The sequence below is a fragment of the Antennarius striatus genome, chromosome 5 (assembly GCF_040054535.1).
Source record: "Antennarius striatus isolate MH-2024 chromosome 5, ASM4005453v1, whole genome shotgun sequence".
Taxonomy (NCBI): Eukaryota; Metazoa; Chordata; class Actinopteri; order Lophiiformes; family Antennariidae; genus Antennarius; species Antennarius striatus.
Genome location: NC_090780.1, coordinates 6,331,292 through 6,356,651, shown reverse-complemented (window position 1 = coordinate 6,356,651; position 25,360 = coordinate 6,331,292). Strand labels below are relative to the sequence as shown.

At 39.4% G+C, this 25,360-nt stretch overlaps 2 protein-coding genes across 4 annotated transcripts in view; both read right to left on the bottom strand.

Annotated features, from left to right (window-relative positions):
- Positions 1-3,773: 3,773 nt before the first annotated feature.
- Positions 3,774-8,016, bottom strand: blcap (bladder cancer associated protein). 3 transcript variants are annotated; one of them, XM_068315290.1, is made up of 2 exons: positions 7,931-8,016; positions 3,774-6,105 (listed from the first exon to the last, which is right to left on the bottom strand). In XM_068315290.1, exon 2 carries the CDS (start codon positions 5,892-5,894, stop codon positions 5,631-5,633), a length of 264 nt encoding a protein of 87 aa, XP_068171391.1. In that variant the 5' UTR covers positions 5,895-6,105; positions 7,931-8,016; the 3' UTR covers positions 3,774-5,630. The 3 variants fall into 3 exon arrangements, with proteins under 3 accessions (XP_068171391.1, XP_068171389.1, XP_068171390.1); XM_068315288.1 differs by having other exon boundaries at positions 7,858-7,998; XM_068315289.1 differs by having other exon boundaries at positions 7,863-7,998.
- A 2,255-nt stretch (positions 8,017-10,271) lies between these two features.
- podxl2 (podocalyxin-like 2) overlaps positions 10,272-25,360 on the bottom strand; it is a 93,459-nt gene continuing 78,370 nt past the window's right edge. The window contains exons 8-11 of the mRNA XM_068316378.1: positions 15,762-15,823; positions 11,180-11,359; positions 10,799-10,954; positions 10,272-10,608 (exon numbers count right to left, since the gene is read on the bottom strand). Of these exons, the coding sequence (XP_068172479.1) occupies positions 10,549-10,608; positions 10,799-10,954; positions 11,180-11,359; positions 15,762-15,823 (458 nt within the window). The 3' untranslated portion in view covers positions 10,272-10,548. The remainder of the gene's footprint in view (positions 10,609-10,798; positions 10,955-11,179; positions 11,360-15,761; positions 15,824-25,360) is intronic.

Genomic DNA, 25,360 nt, shown 5'->3' with positions numbered 1-25,360 from the left:
TTGGGCCTCCCTGCATCTTTTTTCTGCATTCCGCTCAGCTTCTTCCTTTTCTATTGCCAACGTCTCCTGTAAAGCTGCTGCTTTTGCCTTTAATGTTGCACGTTCCATTTCTGCCTTCATTCTGATTGAGGATGATGATGACAAAACACTTAAACATAGAGAGCCAGGTCTGCTTATGTGTTTAGCTGTAGGTTTGGATGTTGTGGATTTACTATCTGCGGGTGTTACTTGTTTATCACACTCTTCAGCCTGTTGAGACCTTTGCACGACCTCTTTCATCCATTCCTCAGACTTCCAGAAGAAATTGTGCAGTAATTTATTTTTAGGCTCATACCAACTCTTCTGATTATCAGCAAATTCTTCTTCAGTCATGAATCTTTCCAAACCGGAATTTAGCTTGCATAATTCCTGATGCAGACCAGTAAATTCAACACGGGGTTTATTTTTTACAGTGTCAACATTTGTATCGTCTTCCATTAACTGCGTAATCTGCTTCTCCAAGCTTGTTAGCTGTGATAGCTTGTACCTGCGAGCCTGGAGTTGTCTCGCCTTGTGGTCCTCCACGGTCTTCTCAGTCATTTTTACAGTCCGTTTTTCACTCTGTTCATCCATAATGTTGTGTCCACTTTGCCATTCAGCCGAACGACATCCGTATTTTTTTACAGTGCAACTGGCACAACACAGCTGTTTGCTTGAGAGCTAGCTTCGATTATCAATCTGTAATGTGAAGAAAGCTAGCTACAACTTACAGGTTGCTGTCCTTCCTTCTCGAAACCACCGTAATGTCCGTGAAAAGTACGTCTTCCATGATCTGGTTCCAGCCAGGCGGTCCAAAATCCAATAGTCCATGCAGAGCTGGTTTTTCGACTAAAAATGTAGGTTTCCACACCATGGAGCTTGGCTTGACACTCTCAATATTCCCCTCGTTATCCACATCGCCAAGAAAAATCCACAGGACTGCTCGTAAAAGTTTTAACAGTTTACTTAAACAAAAAAACAAAAAAAAAGGTGATACAGAAAAATATCGAAATTGTGCATTAACCATCCATCATATCCAAAACATTAACCATGAGGTGGCGAGGTAGAGAGTTAGTGAGGTAAACAGAGGTCGAAAAACCGTGTGGCTCCACTCTCACCTGCACGACTGACTGAATGACTGACTTCACGGGAGCCTCAATTAAAGCAATTAAAGGTGCGCAGCAACTTAAAAACAGCAAAGTTCCATATTCTCCCATCCATTACAAATATTACATAAATTACATTTTTATCCATTTTAAACCCTCCAAATACATTTTTAAACGATAAACTAATTACAGTATCATATAAATGAAATGAAAATACCTGTAAATAGGCCTTTTACTTCCTTCCAAATCAATTAACTTATATTACTATGAATTTTAACTAATTTTAAATTATTTATTAACCTTTTTTAACCAAAAATCAAAGAACTGCATTTAGGCTACTACAATAAGATTGTTGGCTCTTGATGAGTAACTGACAGCCTTCACAGTCACTGTATAATTGAAATAAAGTCCTTAACTTACTTATAAAGTTGGAAGGTGTTGAGTGTTTGCTTCCAGCAGCAGGGGGCCCACCATCAACTAAGTTAAAGCTGCATCCTGGATTATTAAATTCACATTTTATCCAAATTCATTGGTTCCTGAGATCACAAAGTTGTGTTTTTCAGTCAAACTGAGTGGGTTTGTTCCAGAAACGGTGTAACATGAGTATATCCACTAAAGAAGTACTGTATGCAGGGGTGGACAGTAACGGAGTAAATTTACTTAAGTACTGTACTTAAGTACAGATTCTGAGGATTTTTACTTTACTTAAATACTAGAATTCTTTCATACTTATTACTCTTACTCGAATACATTTCCAAGGCAAAGATTTTCACTCTTACCCGAGTTAATTTCTGAGAAGGCCCATGAATACTCATTACTTTTAGGTTTGCCTGTTATTGTTTTTTTGCCCCCCCCCCCCCCCCTTAAAATGCAACAGGTCACAAGCAGTGTTCGTCAAAGAAGGAAACCTATCACAGTACACGTTCTCAACTGGAATTTACGTAAAAGCGGAAATACGTCATCCCCTACCCAATCAGCTCATAACAAGACCGTGGTGGCAATGGCGACTGCCGAAGAAGCCTCCGTTGAATCTGATGAACATGATAAGCCGGAGTTTTATGAGGCGGAGGAAGAAAACCCATGGCCTCATTTTTAAAGATATGTTCAAGTTTGTAGAAGTGAAAAAGGATGACGCGGACTCAGACAAGAAAAAGTACATTTTCAAATGCTTATTGTGTTTGCCGAAGAAAAACTGACAAAAGTCACACCTAGAGACCTCTTGTCACTTAATTTTACAGTACTACAGACAGAGACTGGCGGACATGGGGCCACAGAGACACAGACTGGGCGGCAGGGGGAGACACACAGATTGGGGGGGGGGGGGGGACAGATAGACAGGTGGGGGGAGACAGACAGTCTGGGGGAGAGAAATATTGTGGTACTGGGATATGTCCTTCCTGTAAACATTTAGTTGTTGAAAGCAGAGATTTAGTTTGTTGTAAAGCAGTGGTTCTCAACAAGTAGTCCACTAGTGTGTCCTTTAGGGGTTCCAGTTGGTCCCCAGTTAAACGAGTTGGTTGGGCCTGTATGGCTCCATTTGGTCTTGTTTGTGTATGGAAGGGGGGAATTGTTTAGTAAAATGTGAAAATGACATAGTTGTCCTCTTTGATGTTTCCATTAATTTTATTTCCATTTTTATAGATGTTGGGGAAGGCTTGGTAGAGTGTAACATAATGGTTCTACAGGCAAGCACATCAGTGCAGGTGGTTTCGAAGAGTTTTCTCTGAAACAAGAGATACAAGGTACTATATATAAAATTGTAAAATGGCGGTAATTCAGTCAGGTCCATTCTCATCAAAGAAAAAAAAAAAGGAATTTACTCTTACTTTTACTTTAAGTACATTTAAAAGCATTTACTCTTGAATACATTTAAAAGCAAGTACTTTTTTACCCTTACTCAAGTAATGTATTGACTGAGCTACTCTTACTTGTAGCGGAGTAAATTTTGACCAGAAGTAGTTGTACTCTTACTCAAGTACTGGGGTCAAGTACTCTGTCCATCTATGACTGTATGTTCACATAATATTAGCATTCATGCCATGCAAACATTTGGAGTAGTAGCCATTTGAACCATCACTCAAACACTGATGGAACTGTTCCACTGGAAGAAATTTTGCTTCAACATGCCTGGCATCTTTTACCTCTCCCTTAAAGAATAGACAGAAACAACCCTTTGGACCCCAAATGCAAGATTTGTGAAACATTTGCTATCCTTGATTTTAGCACCAGGGCTCTAAATCAACTAGAGGACAACTAGGTTTCCAATAAGAAATATATAAAAAAGAAATTATTATTTTAATTTGGTTAAGAAGTAATGGTTTGAGCAATTCCAACTCAGTTTTAAATTTATTAGTAGTGAGAGCAGAGGCCTAGAGGAAGACCAAAGAGGAAGTTTATGGATGTAGTGAACGAGGACATGAAGGTAGTTGGTATGAGAGAAGACTGTGCAGAAGACAGGGTTAGATGGAGGCAATTGATTCGCTGTGGCGTCCCCTGAAGGGAAAAGCCGAAAGGAAAAGATGTCACTCATACCTCCCAAAGACAATATTGTGGTGAAAGCGATTAGTTCACTTTTACATCTTGAAAACCTGCCATACAAAAGCACAAAGACACAAAATTATTGATGCACAAAGTTTATATTAACAAGATTTCAAAGGAGTGATGTTGATAGCCATCCAACTTCTGTGTTCAATTATTGTTTTAGATATGCAAGGGAATCATAATTGCAGGCATCCAAGCACGATTTACATGAGACAGTTTCATCCGTCATTTTTAAACTCAGTTGAAATAGAGTGGACTACTAATTTCCCTACGGGGATTAGTAGATAATTCAAATAAAAAAATTACATTAAAAATTAAAAATGCTGATAATATCATGACACTATGGTTGCCTGATTGAGAAGTGTTTCAACAATCAGATTGTCGGCTCTTGATGAGTAACTGACAGCCTTTACAATCACTAATGCTGGTTTTGAATGAGTTACTTACATGTTCTGCAAATTACTTGAGTGGTCAGTCAGACTAGAAAGGTTCTACATCAGCTTAGTTCACTGAAGGTTAAGCAATCGAAATCATTTGCCACGATGCCTATTTACTTTGATACAAAGTTCACAATGTTGAGAGGAACAAACTTTATTTGAATCAAAACCAAAGCAATAAAGAAGCAATGAGTATTTTACAACTTCAACAGGCCACACGTACACAATAGGTAAACAGTATAGACAACTTATTCTGTCTGATAGCTGATTGTAATTGTAAGAGGAAAATGACAGCTATATCCTTTTTATGATAAAAAAAAAAAAACATGGCATGTGCAATTTGATATCATGTTCTCAACCAGATTTATTTTGGCTTTAAATATGACCTATTTTTATGCTACTTGGTCTGTCACTACTGTTTGTTTTTCAGCACATGATGTCAAGAATTACACACTTATTGCACATAGCAATTTTCATACACCAACCACAAAAATGTACTAATAGATAATTCTACCCTTAGAAGGCCACCAGCATTTTGACAATAACTAAGATTTGCATGTGAACTGTCCTTGAAAAATAACTTAGCAACCCAGGAACATAACATTAAACTAAATATATTATACTGTAAAGGACACTCAGTAAGGATAATAAAAGAATAGGAACCAGTTAAGGGGCAACTGCAGAGCACTGGGGTAATACAACAGGATACTGTCTGTGTTATTCCACCTTATTTGGTATATTCATGTGACTATGCACCAAAGAAGAACATAATCAGTGTACTTATTGATTGTCTAGTGGTTATGAGAAGATCATTTTGTTATGGATAGAATTGCAAGTGCAGTGGAAAATAAGTTTGTTCTGTGAAAAGCAAGCATTTAAAACACCACCTGGTATGCTAGTTTGTCAACAAAAGAACTAAGAACCAAGTACAGCTACTAAGGTCATTTTCAACATGTGATGCTTTCTGCAGCTTTCAGAAGGGTTGCATGAAGTCTAGCAGGGAGTTATTATAATTTTAAACAAAGGACGCTGACAGGGTGTTTCTTATAAGAAATATTGACAATAAATCAGAAAGCTATAAAGCAAACTGAGACCAAACGATGAAGCTTTTGTTGATGTCAAGTGTGTTGTTTCTTCAGTATAATGTAGTTTTTCCAATAATAATAAAAGTTGCTGAAGTTGAAAGTCTTTCTGGGACACAGTTAAAATGCACATCCATCCTTCACCATCTCCATTTAGGATGAACCATCTTCCCTTCCTGTTATATAAAAATTCACATCTTCCCGGACAGTGCTATCCTTCCTGTCGTTTTATATCTTGAGAATCTTGACAGCTTTGTAAAAGACCTCCAATAGTCTTTAAAAAATGTGTTGACTACTCCTCAATTGTCGGCCAAGCATTCTCAGTATTTGTTATATTCTCTTCCAGTAGGACCATCATGATATTGCTCTGCAGGATCAACACTCCCCAGAATGCATCAGCAACATCTGCAACCCCCCTTTCCCTTCAGTGTTTCTCCCATTATTTCCTAGGTTCCAACTACTACTGGGTCATGGGCTGCATCTGGCAGTGCAGCATCTTGGCAGTGATAGAGGAAACAGTTGCCCCAGCAACTATAACAGATGAGGAAGAGGGCAGCCAAGAAGACCAAGGCACATATGGTGCAAGGCTTCCTTTCAAGCAGGAAGCTAAGTAAGTAGAAGCCCATGAACATGGAGTGGTTGAACCACAGTGCTGGGTTGAGAGGCTTGGGAATAAGAAGCACAGGAAGTAGCCACTGTAGGCAATACATTGCCTCTTTTTGTGACTGATGTTGGAAGAAGTCGGGTGTAGTGTCAGAACCCTTTGAGCTGAGGTTCTTTGAGGCCTCCGAAAGTAGAGGATGTGGCAGACTCAGGATTGTGGGAAAGCAGTCCTTTGTCAGAGGATTTTTTTTTTTTTATCCGACAGAAGTGGGATGATGGAGGAACAGGTCAGAGATTTCAGATGTCATCATGCCATCCCTTGGAAACAACAGAAGAAAAATTGTGAGGATTTCAAATCAATTACAATGTCTTAACAAACTAGTTTGCAACCATTATATCCAGCAATTACTGACATCATTTGTACTACCTGGTACCAGAAAATAGTAAATCACAATTAATTACATACTAAATTTACAATTTATTTACAGGATAAAGAATAGCAGGAGAGAAGGACATACAAACATCAGAATCCATTTTTACGTCCAATTCCTTATGACTTAATTGCCAATGAATGTAAATTCTGCCTGAACAGGGAACACAACTGCCGGTTATGTAATATAAATTGAGCATTTTCAGATACAATTTTATGGAGTAGCTAACATATAATTAACATTCCATTATTTCTACATAGTGCTGGTCATTCATCCCACTTGGTTTGTTACTAATCAGCAACATACACCTAGCTAATTATTTACCTTACAGATAATTTCCTGGTAGAGGTCTGAAACTTTGAGCTTAGTGGCTCTGTTAATATTGAATAGTTAACAAATCCGGGAAGCAATGGCGCTGTTCTTGACATAAAAAATTATATTTCGAAAATTCTCATGAATGATATAAAAACAGAAGGTCTGGATCAGGGTGACGTGGGGTGACAGACTAACGTCAGAAGAACAGGTTAGCTGCGGCTAGCTGAAGTAGCTAAAGAGCTACTGCCCGTTCCAGCTACCAATAGCCTGACTGCTTCCTGTCGATCCAGTATAACTTTATAACACCACTTTGTCTCAGACACCATCGTCAACTGACTAGAAAGCTTGTTGGCATGTCCAACTGGACAACCTTGATCACGGGTCATGGTGGCTAACATATACTACTACTTAACATGCATCGGTTGTTGTTGAAAGTTACTAACCCTAATCTCGGAAGGAAACCAGTGGAAGTGCAATAATCAGTACGGAACGAAGGGAACAACAAAACGCAGTCCAACAGTCAACGTTTGCCAAACATTTTCATGTAAATACAGGCAAAGAGAGACCGCCGATAGCTGGGTTTACAGATTACTGCTACACGAAAAACGGCACTGTAAAAGTGAACGTGATAAAAAATAAATATATAAATGGACAACAACAAACAAACATTATAGGTCTCCTTTTAATAAATTTGACACAGCTGCCAGAATTTCAACTACTTTACATTATTAAAATATATCGCTCCAAACTAATCAGTAATCCTTAATTCTTCTATTGGAAATAGGTGAAATTAGTTCTCTTGAAAGCACGCTGTTTACATATGACTGTTTATATGAAATTACATTTTTAGTATAAGTACTGTTATGTCTGTCCCAATGTACAATATCAACAATGAGTGAATGACTTCACTTTGTTTAATCTCATTAGCTACAGTTTTATCTTACTTCTTGCCTTTTTAAACATTAAACTACGCGTACATATCTGTCTCATTATGCCTAACTTAGCATATCTGTATAAAAGATGGGAAGTGTCATTACCAGATTCCTCCTTCTCTGTCTCTAGCAATTTGTGAGAATATATTCCGATTTGTATTTGACTATCATGGTCTTTAAATTGATGAAGGAATTAGCAAACCGCTAGTTTGGAATTTAAAAGAACATGAGCATTTTTTCCGTTGACCGAAGAATTACAATACAAGCTAACTTAAAAAAAAAACATTTGTAGAAACAGCAAACGCCAAAACGAAAGACAACGCAGCTAGAGCTGCACGAGTTTATGTATTTAATAAGTTTTTCTGTTTTTGAATGAAATAACAGTGACAAACCTTACGTATTCAGAGCTCAATCTCCAAAGTGATTATTCAATCGGCAAAACACCCAGCTCAACAAATTACTTACACATGCAGCTGCTAGCTAGCAAATTCACGTTTGCGACCAAAAATAAAAGAGCTTGTTCCTGTTTTTCTTCCTCCTCCACTTCCTCCTGCCTCTTATTCTGAAATATTGTCGTGTAGTTAACTGAGCCTACATAAGCTCTCTACCACCACACGCTGGACTGGTGGTGTCAACGTACATTGATAAAGGAATTAAAATCAAAATTTTGAAAATACAGTAGATATTAATACTTGGACCCGGTTCCTTTAAATATGTAAGTAAGATGTTAGGAATTTTCTCATATGTTTTCCTGGCCAAGTGTTTTGATCCAAAACACTTGGCCAGAAAGTGTCCTCTAATTCTGATCAAAGTAAACATTTTGTCTATTGTCCCTTTTGGTCTTGCATAATCTGAGAGTAAAACAAAGGTGGTTTGTAGATCTGCTTACTTAACTTTGTAATTGTGTTAGTATGCTGCTTGGCATATCTGTCATATGTCCAACTAAGTCTGACTGTTCAGACACATTCTTAGTTCCTAATGACAGGAAAAAAAGTTTGTAGAAAAAATAATGATCATGACCATTAATCTTAGCAATTGAGATACCAAAAACTGACACACTAACCAAAGGTGGTAAATATTATCACCTGATAAGGGTTGCATGACTTGGTTAGTGTCCCCTTGAATATTTCACAGAAGTGGGCCAGAAAATGGTTTGGCTGATAAAATGTGTGATGTGAAGATACAAAAATGACCAATAGCAAGGAAGTAATTTATTTTTAACAGACACCAGTTGATTCACATGCAATTTTCATAACGCGGTCACCACAATGTTTACTTGAGGAATATGTAATATTACTAAAATTATTCTATAATGTCCCTGGGACACTGTGCGTAACACATACTGTAGATACCAAATAATAAGTGCGAAACTGCATATTTCCTGGAATGAGGCTGCAGCTGGGGCACATCTCCATCAGTGTATGTGATGGACCATTGTTCACATACAAATTACACAAAATTTAGGAAAGAATTTCAATAAATTTCTGTAGAAATGTGGGTCCTGAGATATCTAAATGGTGAGATAATTTTCAGGCTTTTCTGGGAAATGGCATGAATCCAGGATTTTTTGAATTTACCAATTCCACAATGAAGATACCATAACCCACAAAACTCTGTCTCTGACTGGCTTGCTTTAATGATGAAATAGGTTGTCAAGGCATCATGAAGCACCTCATGGTGTTTCCATGGCAGGATTTGTGCATTAAATAGCTCTGAATTTAAAATGGACTTTAAAACCTGAACGGTCTCATAAAAAAACAAAACCTTAAAGGTCTCTTTTTAAATACTCTCATACAGCTGCCATATGTCCAACTACAGTATACTGTGTTTGAAATATATTGCACCAACCTAATCTGTAGTTTTCAATTTCTTCTCTTGAAAATTGCTGAAATGAGCTCTCTCGAAAGCCCGCTGTTCACATATGACTATTTATATGAATAGAATTTTTTAGTAGAAAGAATCTTATGTCTGCCCCAATGTCTAATATCAACAATGAGTGAATGATTTCACTTTTTCTCAAAGGCAGTGGTCCCCTACCCCTGGGCCGCGGACCGGTCCCCATCTGTGGGTCATTTGGTATCAGGCCGCACAGAAAGAAAAATAATTTACATTACTTTCGTTTTATTTATTTCTGAGTCTGAAAGTTGTTTATTTTGGAAAAATTACCAGATTCTCTGTTACATCTGTCTATGAAAGTGGTCCTCAACCAACGGGTCGCGACCCGGTACCTGGTCGCGGGACATTAGGTACTGACGGCACAGAACGCTTGACTTTCTTTTTTTTATTGATTACCAGTCTAAAGATTTTGAAAAGTGACGTCTGTGCGGAATGACGCAGACGAATGCATGCGTCTGTTGACAGGTGTCGGTCATGTGACAGGTTACCAGCCAGCCCATAATTGCGCCAGTTATCTGGATTAAAGTCAGGGCAGATTATCCTGAGATCGCCCAAAAAGTATCTTAAACCTTGCTTACATTTCCAACCTCCTGTCTTAGTGAAGCGGGATTTTCTGCAGTGATGGTAAAGAAAACCAAACTGCAGAATAGGCTGGACTTCTGGAACTCACTTCAGGTGTCATTTTCTCCCATTACCCCTAGATCAGTGGTCACCAACCACTAATTCTCGTTATTTTAAATACTATTATTTGATTGACTTGTTCACCCTGTTATTGATCAGTATTTCTCCTACAGTGAATGCACTGTTTGTAAGTCGCTATATTTCAAAATAAACCTCATTAGTGCAGTCACTTGAATCGAGTTTTTAATATAATTATTTCTTACAATTATTTAGTTTACAGAGATGTTGATTATCAATTTATGAAAAAAAGATTATCTGTTGATGACATAAAACCATTGTGGATGATTTATCATTAAACTACAGCTGTCCTGTCATCATTAATGATTATCGAGCAAACGAAGGTCGGTCCATGAAAATATTGTCTACCAGTCTGTGCCGCAAAAAAGGTTGGGGACCACTGCTCTAAAGTGTTTTACCTCTCATTAAATACAGTTTTCTTCATATTTTTTCTTGCATTCTTAAAACAGATGTTGAGTGTCATAATCAGATTCCTCCTTCTGTTTCCATCAGAGATGTGTGTCTTGCTCCTCTTCTTCGTTTTCAATTGCTGCTTCATTGTAAAATGCCTGAAGAGAAAATATGAGAGTCTTCATGCGGTAACAAGGAAATATAAAAATAATTTTCCGGAAAGAAACAAGACAGGTTTTTTATTATTTTATAACTGAACCTTTCAAGGTATTTCAAGCTATCCCCATACATGCTTGGGCTTACTGACTTACTCAACCATTCATCTTTTTTTGAAAGCCATGCAATCACCTGCCAGCAATTTGTTCCCTCCTGGCCTCCTTGCCTTTCTCCTATGAGGCCACTTGGATTATTCTGCTGCAGCATTGGTTGACTGTCATTGGCCACATCCAGTATGGGGTTGTCATGGCAACCATTCTCCACAAATTGAAGTTCCTCAGCACGGAACTATTAGGTAAAAGAAAAGTGCATACTTAGGGGACAATCTTTTTTAGTGCACCAACATGTGACTGTGTTTAATATTGTTGTGAATCACCATTCATAACAGGGAAAATGTGTGTGTGTGTGTGTGTGTGTGTGTGTGTGTATGTGTGTGTGTGTGTGTGTATGCTTTTGTGTGTTGGTGTGCATGAGTGCGTGCGCGCACACGCATGTGTGTTGACCTCACCCTACCATAGTCTTTGTGGCAGGTAGCTGTCTTTGCCAACAGATGTATATTGATCCAGATGTGATAATGACCATGCATAAAGAACCAATGATCACCAGAACCACAAAAAGTTTGCTGTAATCGCTGCGTATTTGACTTGGCCCAGAGTGGCAACTGCTGGCAGCACTGTAATTCTGGATACCCATCTAAAAAAAAACAGCAAAGACATAAACGTTTCAGAAGTCAGTGTAGTTTGTATGACAGGGGTGCACAAAAAGTGTGCACTATCCATCCATCCATCTTGTGGGCGAGACAACCATACTTGTCTTGTCTACAGCTGCTTATCTGTCTTGCAAATCATGGGTGTTGCTGGAGTGTATCTTAGCTCACTATGAGCAAGTAGTGAGGTATGCCCTAGATGAGTCACCAATGTATTGCGAGGCAGTATTGAGCATAAGTTGTCAAAATAAATAATTTGACAATTTAGAACAAGCTTATCATTCTGTTTACAGTGTTGGATCTATTGCAGACAAGTGCTTATAAAAAATGATGTATGACTGTTGAGAATGATTATGAATAATTCAATAATATAAGATTGTTAAATTGAATAAGTCCCCTGCACATAAATTATTTTGGGTAAATTTGGTTGCAATCAAAAGAATGATTAATAGTTATTAAGAAAATGAGCCTTTTTGTAGATTTTGTATAAGCCTTATTTATTTCATATTGTTTTGACATTGATGCTATGTCTCTTTGTTCACACTTCATTGGTTCCTGCATGATTCTTACCATAAGTCAGCATATATAGAACCCTGTTATTGTTTTGACAAACCAATCCGTAAATTCATTATTTTTAGCATGAGAGAAATAAAGAGAAACATCCTTCTGGACATTCTAATTTATTGAACTGGATGCGTGATATGAGCGGTCCTAAATTACCGTAATTGACTACTAAGTGGAACTTTTCTTGAGATAGTCAGTCACTACAATAATTAATTATTGAGAAACGTACCATATTGTTAAAATCAACGATAAATATGAGGCACCGCCCACAACACAGAAAAGTACGTAAATGCTCTCAGTCTCATTTAACAGTGATATCGGCTAGCTCCAACCTGGGCCTTCACCATTTGCATCGGGCTATCGGCTAGCTCCAACCTGGGCCTTCACCATTCGCATCGGGCTATCGGCTAGCTCCAGCCTGGGCCTTCTTCAACCACACCGGGATATCGGCTAGCTCCAACCTGGGCCTTTATCATCCACACTGGGCTACCTGGTAGCCTCATTCTGGGTATTCATCTTCCAAACCTGGCTACCTGCTAGATTCAACCTGGGCCTTCACCTTCTACAGCTCCACAACACTTCACGTGAGTCAGATACTGCTGGGTGTTTAAAGATGCCTCTTTTCATCATCTTATTCTTCCTTCTATCTGTCTGGGATACTGGTACTCTTACTACCCCCAGGCAATCTCCTGTTCAAAAGACATTATTACCTCAATTGTCATCCTACGGCCATGGTGATTTGGACTTCACTTTTCCACCTAGGGATGTCTCATCCCTTTGGATTACAATGTCTGTTGGTCTTCCTTCTCGGCGTGTAACAGCTCTTGTTCCATTGTATTCTAACCTGCTATTGCAACAGCTACGTAGTTCCAATTCTTTCATCTCAACCAAGCCCCCAATGAAAGATAAAATCTCTCAAAGTTTTTAGCACTGCTTTTTGTCGTTTGTTAATCATTCTCATGTTAGCCATTTCTGCCAATGTTCATTCAAATCAAGGGCGTGCTACAGTTAATATTAGTCTTACTGCTCCTAATCTGTTGTTTGATGAGTTTTGTAAATGGAAATCCCTGGGCTTTTTACACATCAATATCCATAGTCTTTTACCTAAACTTGATTTGCTAAAATCTTGGGTACACACTGCAAATCCTGATGCTTTAGCGGTTTTTGAAACATGGCTTAGAAGGGGCATTGCGGATGTTGACATTTTAATTCCAGGTTATAATGTCTTTCGCCGGGACAGAGCTTCCAAGCGTGGGGGCGTGGCTCTCTTTGTGAATGCAATGCTCTATTTTATAGTCAAAGTCTGTTCCCAAGTTTCTTGAACTGCTGGTGTTAAAAATCAATCTGTCAATCAATTTCTCTCTTTCTGTTGCTGTCTGTTATAGACCACCCTCTGCCCCACTATGCTCTCTAGCTGTACTCAGTGAACTTCTTGCCCCGTACATCTCCTCTGAGTTTATTCTCTTGGGTGACCTAAATTGGGACATGACTAACCCCCCAGATATGGTCGTGCAACAATTAGATGCCCTAAACCTCTTCCAAATTATTTCAGAGCCCACCAGACATAATTTGAAATCTCCATCTTCTGCATCACTGATAGACGTGATCCTCAAAAATGCCCCTTCTAATTATAACCGTGGCGTCTTTAGTCTAGATCTGAGTGATCATTGTGCTATTGCCTGCATATGCTCTAGTTCCTTGGTTCAACGTCCACCTGTGAGTATAACCCGACGCTCCATGAAGAAGTTTAACCGAGATGCCTTTCTCCATAACATTGCAGCAGGGAACTGGGACAGAATTAATACATTTTCAACTATGGATGCTGCCTAGTCCTACTTTAAGTTGACCTTCAGTCAGATCATCAGCAAACACGCTCCACTCAAAAAATCTCTGATCAATGATCGCCTCAGCCCCTGGTTTTCCCGTGACTTAGCCACTTTAATCCACCAGAAGAACACCTTATGGTGGAAAACCCGTTCCTCTCAGTCACCTGTCGACTGGCTTGCCTTTAGGCAGTGTAGGAACAAATGCACTCAGGCTGTCAGAAAAGCCAAAGTCACTCATTATCTGGACAAATTTGCATCCTGTGGCTCTGATTCTAAGACATTTTGGAAAACAGTCCAGTCCATGGAAAATAAGCTTGCCCCACCCCGTTTTCCAAGTGCAATGACCTTTGGTGACTCTGTTGTCACTGATAAGTCTCATATGGCTTCACTTCTCAATTAACACTTTGTCAACTCAGTCCATGTCTCTATATGTTCTACACCTCCATGTTCTACACCTCTCCCATCCTGCCCTCAATCTTAGGTCCAGTAAGCTCATCAAACTCTCCATCCCTAAAGCCCGTACTGTCTTTGGTCGCAGTGCTTTTCGATTTGCTGCAGCTAATGATTGGAACACTTTTCAAAACACTCTCAAACTCATTGTCCCCATATCACTCAATGCTTTTATACAAAACCTGGACAAAATTGTAGTTGACAGCTGCACTTGTTGAGTGTCTCTCTCTCTCTCTCTCTCTTTCTCTATCTCGCTCTCGTTCTCTCTGTATTGTATTTATTTTTATTTACATTTTCTGTATAGTGTATAACTTTGTGTTAATTTCAGCCTTCCTCCCCACCCCCACACCCCTAAGGGCCTCTGCTCTTTGTTCAGGCTGCATTTGTAAATAAGAACCTGTTCTTAATTGCTTGCCTGGTTAAATAAAGGTTAGATTAAAAAAAAAAAAGGTTACACAACATAATTGTCAGGATTTGCAGTTCCTTCTCTCTCTCTCTCTCCCCTCTTCTGAGTTCCTAGTTTCCACCTACATGGGTGTGGCTGTTCCTGGCAGCAGAGCAGCACACCTGTCACTAATCATCAATCTCCAGACCTTCATGAGGACCAGCTTTCCACCATTAATCACCAGTTCATTTGTATCGCTCGTCAGTATCTGCACCTTGGCTCTCTCAAACTTGCACCTTGACTTTTCTGATAACTCTGTTCTCTCCATGTTCCAGTTCCGGTCTGCTACCTGTTTGACTATTACCATTCCAGCCCGCCTGCCTGCCTTGACTTCTCATCTCCTGCCGATTCACTTGCTCAGCCTGACCATCTGGTCCATCATCTCATTGCATTCGTTGTCAAATAAATCTTTTTTCCATTTACCTGACGTCTGCGCATTTGGGTCCTACAGCAAACCATGACAATAATTCAAACAAAATGGAATGAAATGGAGAGTTAGTCCTGAGCTGCTGCACCCTGGGTGCGCCGTCACTATGGGCCAACATAACCTAATATTCCTTAGAAGCAAATTTCTTCCTGGTAATTGATAAAATTTCATGAAAACACAGAGTTTAGACCAAAAGACAGAGTTGCAGTCCTACAAGACCCACTGCACTTCCATTCAGGCAATTATACAACACAAAATCCCATGCAACTGCCTGTCCCACAAAAACTGGATTTAATTTACAGAAAAAGAGTATCAGATAACAATTTGAAAGATATTAATACTACCAGTGAAGTAGTAAATGAGAAAAAGATAATAAATGGTTGTGACTTGAATCTCTGGCACTCAAATCTGTTTAAATGACCTAATATCAGACAAAGCTGCCTTCTGCTTCTAGATAAAATTGTGCCATTATTGATCCCTACCACTTCTAATTTTAAGATGAACAATATAATGGTGAAGGGTACTGATTTAAACAATTTTGTCTCTGGGAAGAGTTCTCCATATGAGTAAAAACTGTAATCTTATTTTATGTGTTGTGACAAACAATCACTTGTATGGAAGTATGTCCCATCTGTGCGGCAACAGCTACTTCTGGAGATACACAATGTGTAATGTACCTTATGCAATCTTGTTCTGATGTTTCCCAGCATGCTCAGCACATAATTTGTATTTATCACTCCTGAAAAACACAACATGCGGAAAATTGTTACAGTACAATTGTTACATAGTATTACAGTTTGATGGTTTTACAGGCAAAGAAGCTGTTTTAAGTTTCAAGTTTATTTATTCTTATATAGCCCAGAGTCACAGAAATGTCTCAAAGGGCTTTACAATCTGCACATGGACGTTATCCCTCTGATATTTGTGTGCTGTGAACAGTACAACCCTCAGATCGGATAAGGAACAACTCCCCCCAAAACCCTTTTAACAGGTTAAAAAAATGGTTGGGAGAAACCTTAGGAAGACTACAGAGGAGGTACCCCTCTTCCGGGAGTGGACAGATGATGCAATATAAATCGCATGTACAGATTAACAACAAAACAATTATAATAACAATAACAGTAACAATAACAATCCATTCTGATCCATTCAGGGGAGTGAGACACCACCAGCCGATGAAGCAGACAGCGGTCACCAATTGCAGAGGATCCACCACACTGAGGACAGACCAAATGAATGCCTAAATCATTGTTCTTAAACAAAATACAGTGTATGATTACCCCCTGCCTAAACCCAAACCATAGCTGAATCGAATGAAATGGAACCAGACTCCCATAGTGGATGGTGATGCAGATCCATCGTGTAGCTTTTGATACGACCAGCTGAGGAAGTAGACAGAGGTCACCGATAGCCGATGATCCACCACACAAAGGCCTGAGAGAGAGAACCAGAAAAGGAGGGAGAGGGAGAGAGATATCGAGAGCAAGAGCAAGAGTGGTTCTAGAGAGGCCAAAATGGCAGAGGATTGATAAGAGGCAGGGGCCTAAAAAAGAAAAGAAATCCTACGGCTCGTAAGCAGGACTAGGCTGAACCTAAACACTGAGACTGCCCCCTAACCAATTATTAGTTATATGTTAGAGAGAACCAATACGTTTTGAGTCTAGATTTAAAGATACTTATGGATTCCGACTTCTTAATATCAATAGGGAGATTATTCAGCAGGTAAGGGGAACGATAATGGAAGGCCCTCTGGCCAGCCGATTTCTTTTTTACTTTGGGAACACACAAGAAACCTGTATTCTGAGAGCGGAGAGCCCTCACCAGAGTGTACAGTTTAAGCAGATCAGACATGTAGGCGGGAGCAAGCCTACATGACGCTTTTATACGTCATTAAAAGTACTTTCACCAATCACCAATCACCAATTTTTCACTTTGGTAGTCTGTATGTACAGAACAAAATATGTCTTGTTTGACAGTTATTACTGATGTGTCAAATGCCTTAAGGTTTTTTTGATGTCACACACATTCAATGGGGAGGAAAATCTTGAATTACCCGGTGATGTTATGAATATAATCAAATGTTTAAAATCTGACAAAGTTGATTTTATCTGAGAAGTTTTAAAAGGAGAATATTATGAGTAGCTCACTTTAGTGTTTTTCTGGGGTGTCTTTTAACTAGTCCAATGGTATGTTCCACTCTGCCATTAGCCTGGGGTGTATAGGGTGGGGAGAAGATCTTTATCAAGACACAATATAATTACATAATTGTTTGAAATATTATAATACATTATTATAATACAAATGTTTTATATATTATATATTCTAATATAATTGTATTATAAAATATTATTATATTATATATAATATTAATATTTTACTATAGTACTCCTTTCTACGTATCCGTATGATATTGGTTAACTAATTTAAAAAATATACATTTATGTTTGGCATCTTAATCCTTTGTTTCATGAATCCTCTATATCAGTGGTTCTTAACCTTGTTGGAGGTTTCATATGCTCACTCACCGAACCCTTCTTTTGTAAAGATCTTTTTTTTTTTCAATTTAAGTATATTTTTTACTGGTGTATTTAATGAATTGTGCATTAATGTCACCTTTATCAAAGAACAAAAACAAGACACTGCATGAAATCACATGAAATTACCTACCTGCAAATCAGTGTGACTTCTGCTGTTGTTATTGAGAGACCAGTTTAGATATGCGTGGCTTCACCTTGGCAAGTGCTTCTCTTATGTCATTTTCACAGCAAAGTCTGGTTTTTTTTGTTTTCCATGAAGCTTGAGGAAGTGTTCCTTTATTTTTGCCACTGCGAGACTAGAGTTGCTCAACTTGACTTTGCAAATCATGCAGAACGCTGACTCCCATCACGTTCCGTTATACAGTACATGTAAATTCATGTTGCACATATTCATCCAACCACTTCCTTTTTTCGCTCAACATAGTTACTATGAATTAAAATATCAAGAAAGCAATCAGATGACGTACCATCATGACAGGCATAAATCGACTACTGAGTGCGCAAAATCCCCTGTAGCACAGGTAGGCTAATCGATGTAGCGTGATCACCTGCAGTCAGTGATGGCTAAGGGGGGGTGTGTCATCACGAATTGACACGATGTGTCAAACGTACACAGTGATTCGTGTATGTTCGGTAAAAACACCTGACACATCGTGTCGGGTGTTTTTGACCTCCATCTCCGCCGAACCCCTGAGACTGACTCACTGAACACCCTGGGTTCGATCGAACCCAGGTTAAGAACCACTGCTCTCTATAGTGTATTTTTCTTTTTGCAGAATTTTGTAATCCCTTTGTAAACTAGGGTCAATCCTTGTGGCTTGTTTTTTGTAGTTTTACTAGACAATTTTTGTCATTCCGTGACATAAATATTCTTTAAAAAGTTTCATAAACACTAGGGTTGAGCCAAGTACTCGTTTCAGATGAGTATCCGGTACGGATAATGGATTTTTGACGAGTATGATACCAGTAAAACTCAAAACTCGTGCTCGTAAAATCTTCAGAACTGACTGTCGTCACCCACACACACACACACACACACACACACACACACACACACACACACACACACACACATACACACACACACACACACACACACACACACACACACACACACACGCACACGCACACACACACACACACTTTAACACTAGGCCTCCCAGAATTCTGCAACTACTGAAACTCCAATAGACAGTCTAATATTTTGACTGCTCGAACAGTATTGGTATGTAATTTGGATTATTATTGAAAATATCTAAGAATAAATTGGTGGAATAGATAAAAACAAATCTGGACACAACATAACTTTTCTGCAATTACACATCCAAACTCGAACTGTGAAATCAAAACAAATGTATCTCTGTGAATTTAAAACAATTGTATCCTGTTTCAAACTAGATTGGTGTCATCATGAGACCTAACAATAAAAATTATTAACTATTATGAACATTCAATAATGCGTTGATGGCTGCCAGCCAGCTGGAGACATTGCTGTTACAACACCAAGTTGTTTTTTATGCCTCACAAACACTCAGTCAACAGAGTTAATTTGTGTTGGAAGGGAAATATCACCACTGATAACTTCTTTACTTCTCTTGAATTTTCCAAGGCACTAGAGGCACAGAAAACCAGCCTGGTTGTTCCAGTAAATAAGAGTAGACAAGAGCTTCCTCCATCTGTAGAGGAGCAAAGGGCCCTGCACACTAAAGAGGTGAAGAAATGTGACAGTGCAACCCTAACAGTCTATCAATGCTAACTAAGGAAAAATTTCTCCATTCTAGTCACAATCCACACAGCTGTCAACGTCACAAGTTGACAACAGGCTAAACTGGAGACTGTTACGTACAGTACCATTATAGAACCAAGGTTGGAGTAGATGTGATTGATCAAATGGGGAGAAAATATTCAGTGTAAGCTCCTACATTATGAGGGCTATTGGTGTTGTTTTGTAATATTCTTAAACTGGCTGCCATAAATGCTTTGATCCTGTTCAAGAAGTGCAACAATAGGATGATGTCACAGAGGAACCTCATAATGCCACTGGTAAAAGAACTTTGCTCAGGACACATGAAAGCAAAAGCCTGACAAATGATGGAGCCCCGTTTGGAACAGCAGAATGGATGGAGAGAAGATGTTGTTTTTAGGAACATTTTATTGGTTTCCAAAATAAATAAATAAATAAGTGCATTAAATAAAAATCTCCTCCAACATGATTCCAATGTAGAGGAACTGGACGATTTAAACTGAGGAGAAGCGAACCCGGGACGGGCGGACCTTCCCTGATCCGTGGCTAGCGGAGGAGTTGGGGAGAAGCCGTTTAGAATATAATGAGACGGAGGCGATGAGGGGGGGTGGGAGAGCATCTGTGGAATCTTACAGTAAGAAAAAAAACAAAAACAAAAAACAAAAAAACCCCAAAAAAACTGAGGGGAAACCTTCACGATTAACCTTTAAACTTTTAAAACCTGAAGACAGGAAGTGGAGCTAAATAGTTACTAATCTCTTATTCACATGAAGTTCAATCTCAATCCCTTTTTTAACCGGAAGCTGGTCGTCTCAGAGAGAAGACTTCATTCTTTAAGGCATAGTGACAATCACAACACGACGGTCATAGGCACGTTCATAGGAAGGCCGCCAAATTTATTCCATCATATTACCCCCCCACCTCCCAAATCTGCTTTCCCCCCCTTCAACAAAACCACCAAAAACAAGAAGACGGAAACATTTTGAGAGATGCAGAATTTTTTGGTAAGATCACAGGATAAATACGAGGCGAGGCGTCTCACTGTACGTGTGAGGAGATGAGCATAAAGAGCAGCGGTAAACAGTGATATGTTCTGAAGGCTGGGGGGAGGAATCGATAACATGAGAGCCAGGGGAGGAAGGTGGGGAGAGAAGAGGGCAGTGCCAAGTGAAGAATGTGTAAGAAAAATAAAGCAAATGCGTAGGAAGAGTAAAGAAAAGTTAATGGGAGCTTTACAAGGAAGATACAGGTTACTTGTGTTGACTGTGAGTGACTGGGAGCTATAAGAAAACCATCTTGTCAACGTAACATCAGTGTCTCCAGCTGGCTTGGCAGCCATCACAGCGTTTTGGATTGTTCATAATAGTTAATAATTTTCATTGTTAAAGTTTAATGATGACACCAACGTATTTTGAACAGGAATACAATTGTTTTTATTTCCCAGAGTTACAATTGCTTTTATTTCAAAGTTCAAATTTGGATGTGAAATTGCAGAGAAGCTGTGTTGTGTCAATTAAATAAATGAAACACTCAATCATTATAGTTTTAATTTAGTGTCCTGATGTGTCACCAATTTTTTTCTTGGATATTTAAGTGATAATCCAAATTCTATACAAATAATATCCAAGCAGTCACTACTCAAATCTTGTTTGTGTTCTGAAATTTTAATGATCAAACAATGTCAGAATAAAATATACACACATTTAGGAAAAGTCAGGCTCCTATTGGTAAATTTTTCTTAAAAACCAAGTTATGCCATTTTAAATTTTGAAAGCAGTCAAAATGACTGCCTTGGGAGTTCTAGTGTTAATCAACACCTCAAGTACATTAGGTGGTAAAAATAATTTTTTAAAAAACAGTTGAAGATAAAAATTTAAAAGAAAAAAAAATAGAAAGTTGTGTTGCGTATGACAATTCTTGTTCATACATACTTTGCAATTCACAATTTCCTATTGCATGCGTTGCATTCATTAATGCACTTTCATAAAAAACTTCTTCTGTAAATAGTTGTCCTACCTTTGTGATTTAAAAACATTGATGTGCATCTCAATTTTGAGGGTGTTCTTTACACAGTTTGGAAATAAAGAATAAATATAGCAACTTCTGATCAATCCATATCATTTTCAGAATTAACATAATGTAGTGATTTAAGCCCCACCCATTTCTGATCAAACCACAACCACTTCCAGTTTAAGCCCCGCCCATTCAGAGTACAGATACAGACACAGATAATTTAGATGATTGAACAGATGCAAACACAGATAGAGATAGTGGTGTACTCACTCATCCCGAACAAGCATCATCAATGTCAGTCTCATACATTTTCCCATATTTGTAAAGCATTCTTTAATGTTTTTCTGTCGTCACTGGCTGTCCTCTGGCTGATTTCTAAGGTGGTTGATATTATAAACTGTAAATATCATTGATTAACAGTCCGCTTACTATATTGTTTTCAAATTCACTGGTGAATAAAAACTGTAACATTATAGTGATAAATTGATGTTTATTTGAATTAATGAAAACTACTATTTGATTTATTTTTTTTTTAAACATTTCCCCAATCCAGTCCTTGGATGTTTAAACACTAAATGCTGGTGCGTTGTGAAGAGATTTAAATACATGCTATTCATTAATGTGCTGGCTGCATAAGTATTTAGTTTTAATCATACAATAAACTTTTCTATCACTCTCAGTGAATTTCCACTCACACGCACACACTCACACTCACACTCACACTCTCACACACACACACACACACACACACACACACACACACACACACACACACACACACACACACACACACACACACACACACACACACACACACACACACACACACAAACACACACAAGGTAACAATTCCATTTATGGAAGTTTTCATACTTATGGGGTGGTCAGGAAGAAGGCAGGTTTGTTTACAGGATGAGACCGGAAACGGAAACTACACCAAGAAGATGCGGCCGAAAACCTGTCAAGATCTCATTGGTCCATAAGACACCACATCCCCTCATCCATATTCTTAATCTGCGTTGTTTAAATTTGACCTGGCCAAGATAGAATTTGCTCTTCTTCAGCTGCGTCTGATGTAAAACCCGTGTAGTCCCGGCAGTCAGGGAGACGGAGAGACCCCGGATATCTGTATTAGACTAGTTGTCAGGAATAAACTTTTAAACTTATGACGATCGGCTAAGTCTCCTACCTTACCTCAATTACAGGAACCCATGGAATAAAGAAGCATTGAAAAGACTTTGCTTCAGCTGTTAATTTTTTTTAAATTAAAACATATACAGTTTTTCAATTAATGTAGCTGCAAGAGGACACAAGCCAGTGTCTTATTGTGCCAGTTCCAAGCGCGGCTAAATAAAGATGGTTGTGTCAGGAACGGCATATGGTGTAAAATTTTTGCCAAATCAAACATGCAAATCAAATCCATGATTTCTATACCAGATTGGTCGAGGCCCAGTCTGGCCCAACAACCGCCATCGGTGCTGTTCACTTACAGGCTGCCGGTGGAAAATGGACTACTGTTTGTCAAAGAAGGAGAGGAGGAGAGTGTGTTCGTAGGAAAAGAGTGAAGAGGAACGCCTAGAGTATAGGACTGAGAGTAGGGACGTTGAATGTTGGAACTATGACAGGAAAAGGTAGAGAGTTAGTTGGCATGATGCAGAGGAGGAAGGTAGATATACTGTGTGTCCAGGAGACCAGATGGAAAGGTAGAAGGTTAGAAGTTTAGGGGCAGGGTTCAAGTTGTTCTATCATGGTGTAAATAGGAAGAGAAATGGAGTAGGAGTGACCTTGAAGGAGGAGTTTGTTAGGAATGTCCTGGAGGTAAAAAGAGTGTCAGATAAAGTGATGAGTCTGAAGCTAGAAAGTGAAGGTGTGATGTTCGATGTTGTTAGTGGGTATGCTGCACAGGTAGGACGTGAGCTGGAGGAGGAGAAATTCTGGTTGGATGTTGATGAAGTGATGCAGAGCATACCTGAGAGAGTTGTCATCGATGCAGACTTCAATGGACATGTTGCTGCAGGAAACAGGTAATGAGGAGGTGATGGGGAGGTTTGGTATCCAGGAGAGAAACGCAGAAGGACAGATGGTAGTTGACTTTGCAAAAAGGATGGAAATGGCCACAGTGAATACTTTCTTCCAGAAGAGGCAGGAATATAGGGTGACCTATAAGAGTGGAGTAGGAGCACACAGGTAGACTACATCTTGTGTAGATGGTGTAATCTGAAGGAGATCAGTGACTGCAAAGTTGTCGGGATTTGCAGTTGCTTCTCTCTCCCTCTTCCGAGTCCCTCCTAGTTTCCGCCTACCTGGGTGTGGCTGTTCCTGGCAGCAGAGCAGCCCACCTGTCACTAATCACCAATCTCCAGACCTTCACGAGAACCAGCTTCCCACCATTCATCTGCCTGATTACTTGCCAGCCCACCTGCCTGCTTCAACCACTTATCTCCTGCCGACCCACCCGTTCAGCCTGGTCATCTGGTCCACCATCTCTCCACATTTATTGTCAAATAAATCTCCTTTTTTCCTCTTACCTGACGTCTGTGCATTTGAGTCCTACAGTAAACCATGACAAAAGTAGTAGTAGGCAAGGGTGTGGCCAAACAGCATAGGATGGTGGTGTGTAGGATGACTCTGGTAGTGAAGAAGATGAAGACAGAGAAGGCAGAGCTGAGGACAAAATGTCGGAAACTGAAAAAGGAAGAGTGTTGCAGGACTTTTAGGAAGGAGTAAAGACAGGCTCTGGGTGGTCAGAGGGTGCTTCCAGATGACTGGACAACTACAGCAAATGTGATCAGAGAGACAGGTAGCAGAGTACTTGTTGTGTCATCTGGAAGAAAAGTAGATAAGGAGACCTGGTTGGTGGAATGAGGAGGTACAAGAGTGTATACAGAGAAAAAGATTAGCTAAGAAGTGGGACACTGAGAGGACTGAGAAGAGTAGACAGGAGTACAGGGAAATGCAGGGTAAGGTGAAAGTAGAGGTAGCAAAGGCCAAACAAGGGGCTTCTGTTGACTTGTATGCTAGGCTGGACAGTAAGGAGGGGGAGACTGATCTATACAGGTTGACCATACAGAGAGATAGAGATGGGAAGGACATGCAGTAGGTTAGGGTGATTAAGGATAGGGATGGAAGTGTATTGACAGGTGCCAGTAATGTGATGGGAAGATGGAAAGAGTACTTTGAAGAGTTGATGAAAGTGGAAAATGAAAGAGAACAAAGACTAGAAGAGGTGGCTGTTGTGGACCAGGAAGTAGCAAAGATTAGTCAGGATGAAGTGAGGATGGCATTGAAGAGGATGAAGAGTGGAAAGGCAGTCAGTCCTGATGATATACCTGTGGAGGTATGGAAGTGTTTAGGAGAGGTGGCAGTAGAGTTTCTGACTGAGTTGTTCAACAGGATCTTAAATAGTGAGAAGATGCCTGAGGAATGGAGGAGAAGTGTGCTGGTGCCCATTTTTAAGAACAAGGGAGACGTGCAGAGATGTGACAACTACAGAGAAATAAAGCTGATGAGCCATACAATGAAGTTAAGGGAGAGAGTAGTGGAAGCTAGACTAAATGCAGTAGTGAGCATTTGTGAGCAGAAGTTTGGTTTTATGCCAAAAAAGAGTACTGCATATACAATATTTGCTTTGAGGATGTTGATAGAGAAGTACAGAAAAGGCCAGACAGAGCTGCATTGTGTTTTTGTAGATCTGGAGAAAGCTTATTACAGGGTGCCCAGAAAGGATCTGTGGAATTGTATGAGGAAGTCTGGAGTGGCAGAGAAGTATGTTAGAGCGGTGCAGGACATGTATGAGGACTATAAGACAGTGGTGAGGTGTGCTGTAGGTGTGACAGAGGAGTTCAAGACAAAGGGGGGACTGCATCAGGGATCAGCTCTGAGCCCCTTCCTGTTCGCTATGGTGATGGACAGGCTGACAGACGAGGTTAGACAGGAATCTCCATGGACTATGATGTTTGCAGATGATATTGTGATCTGTAGT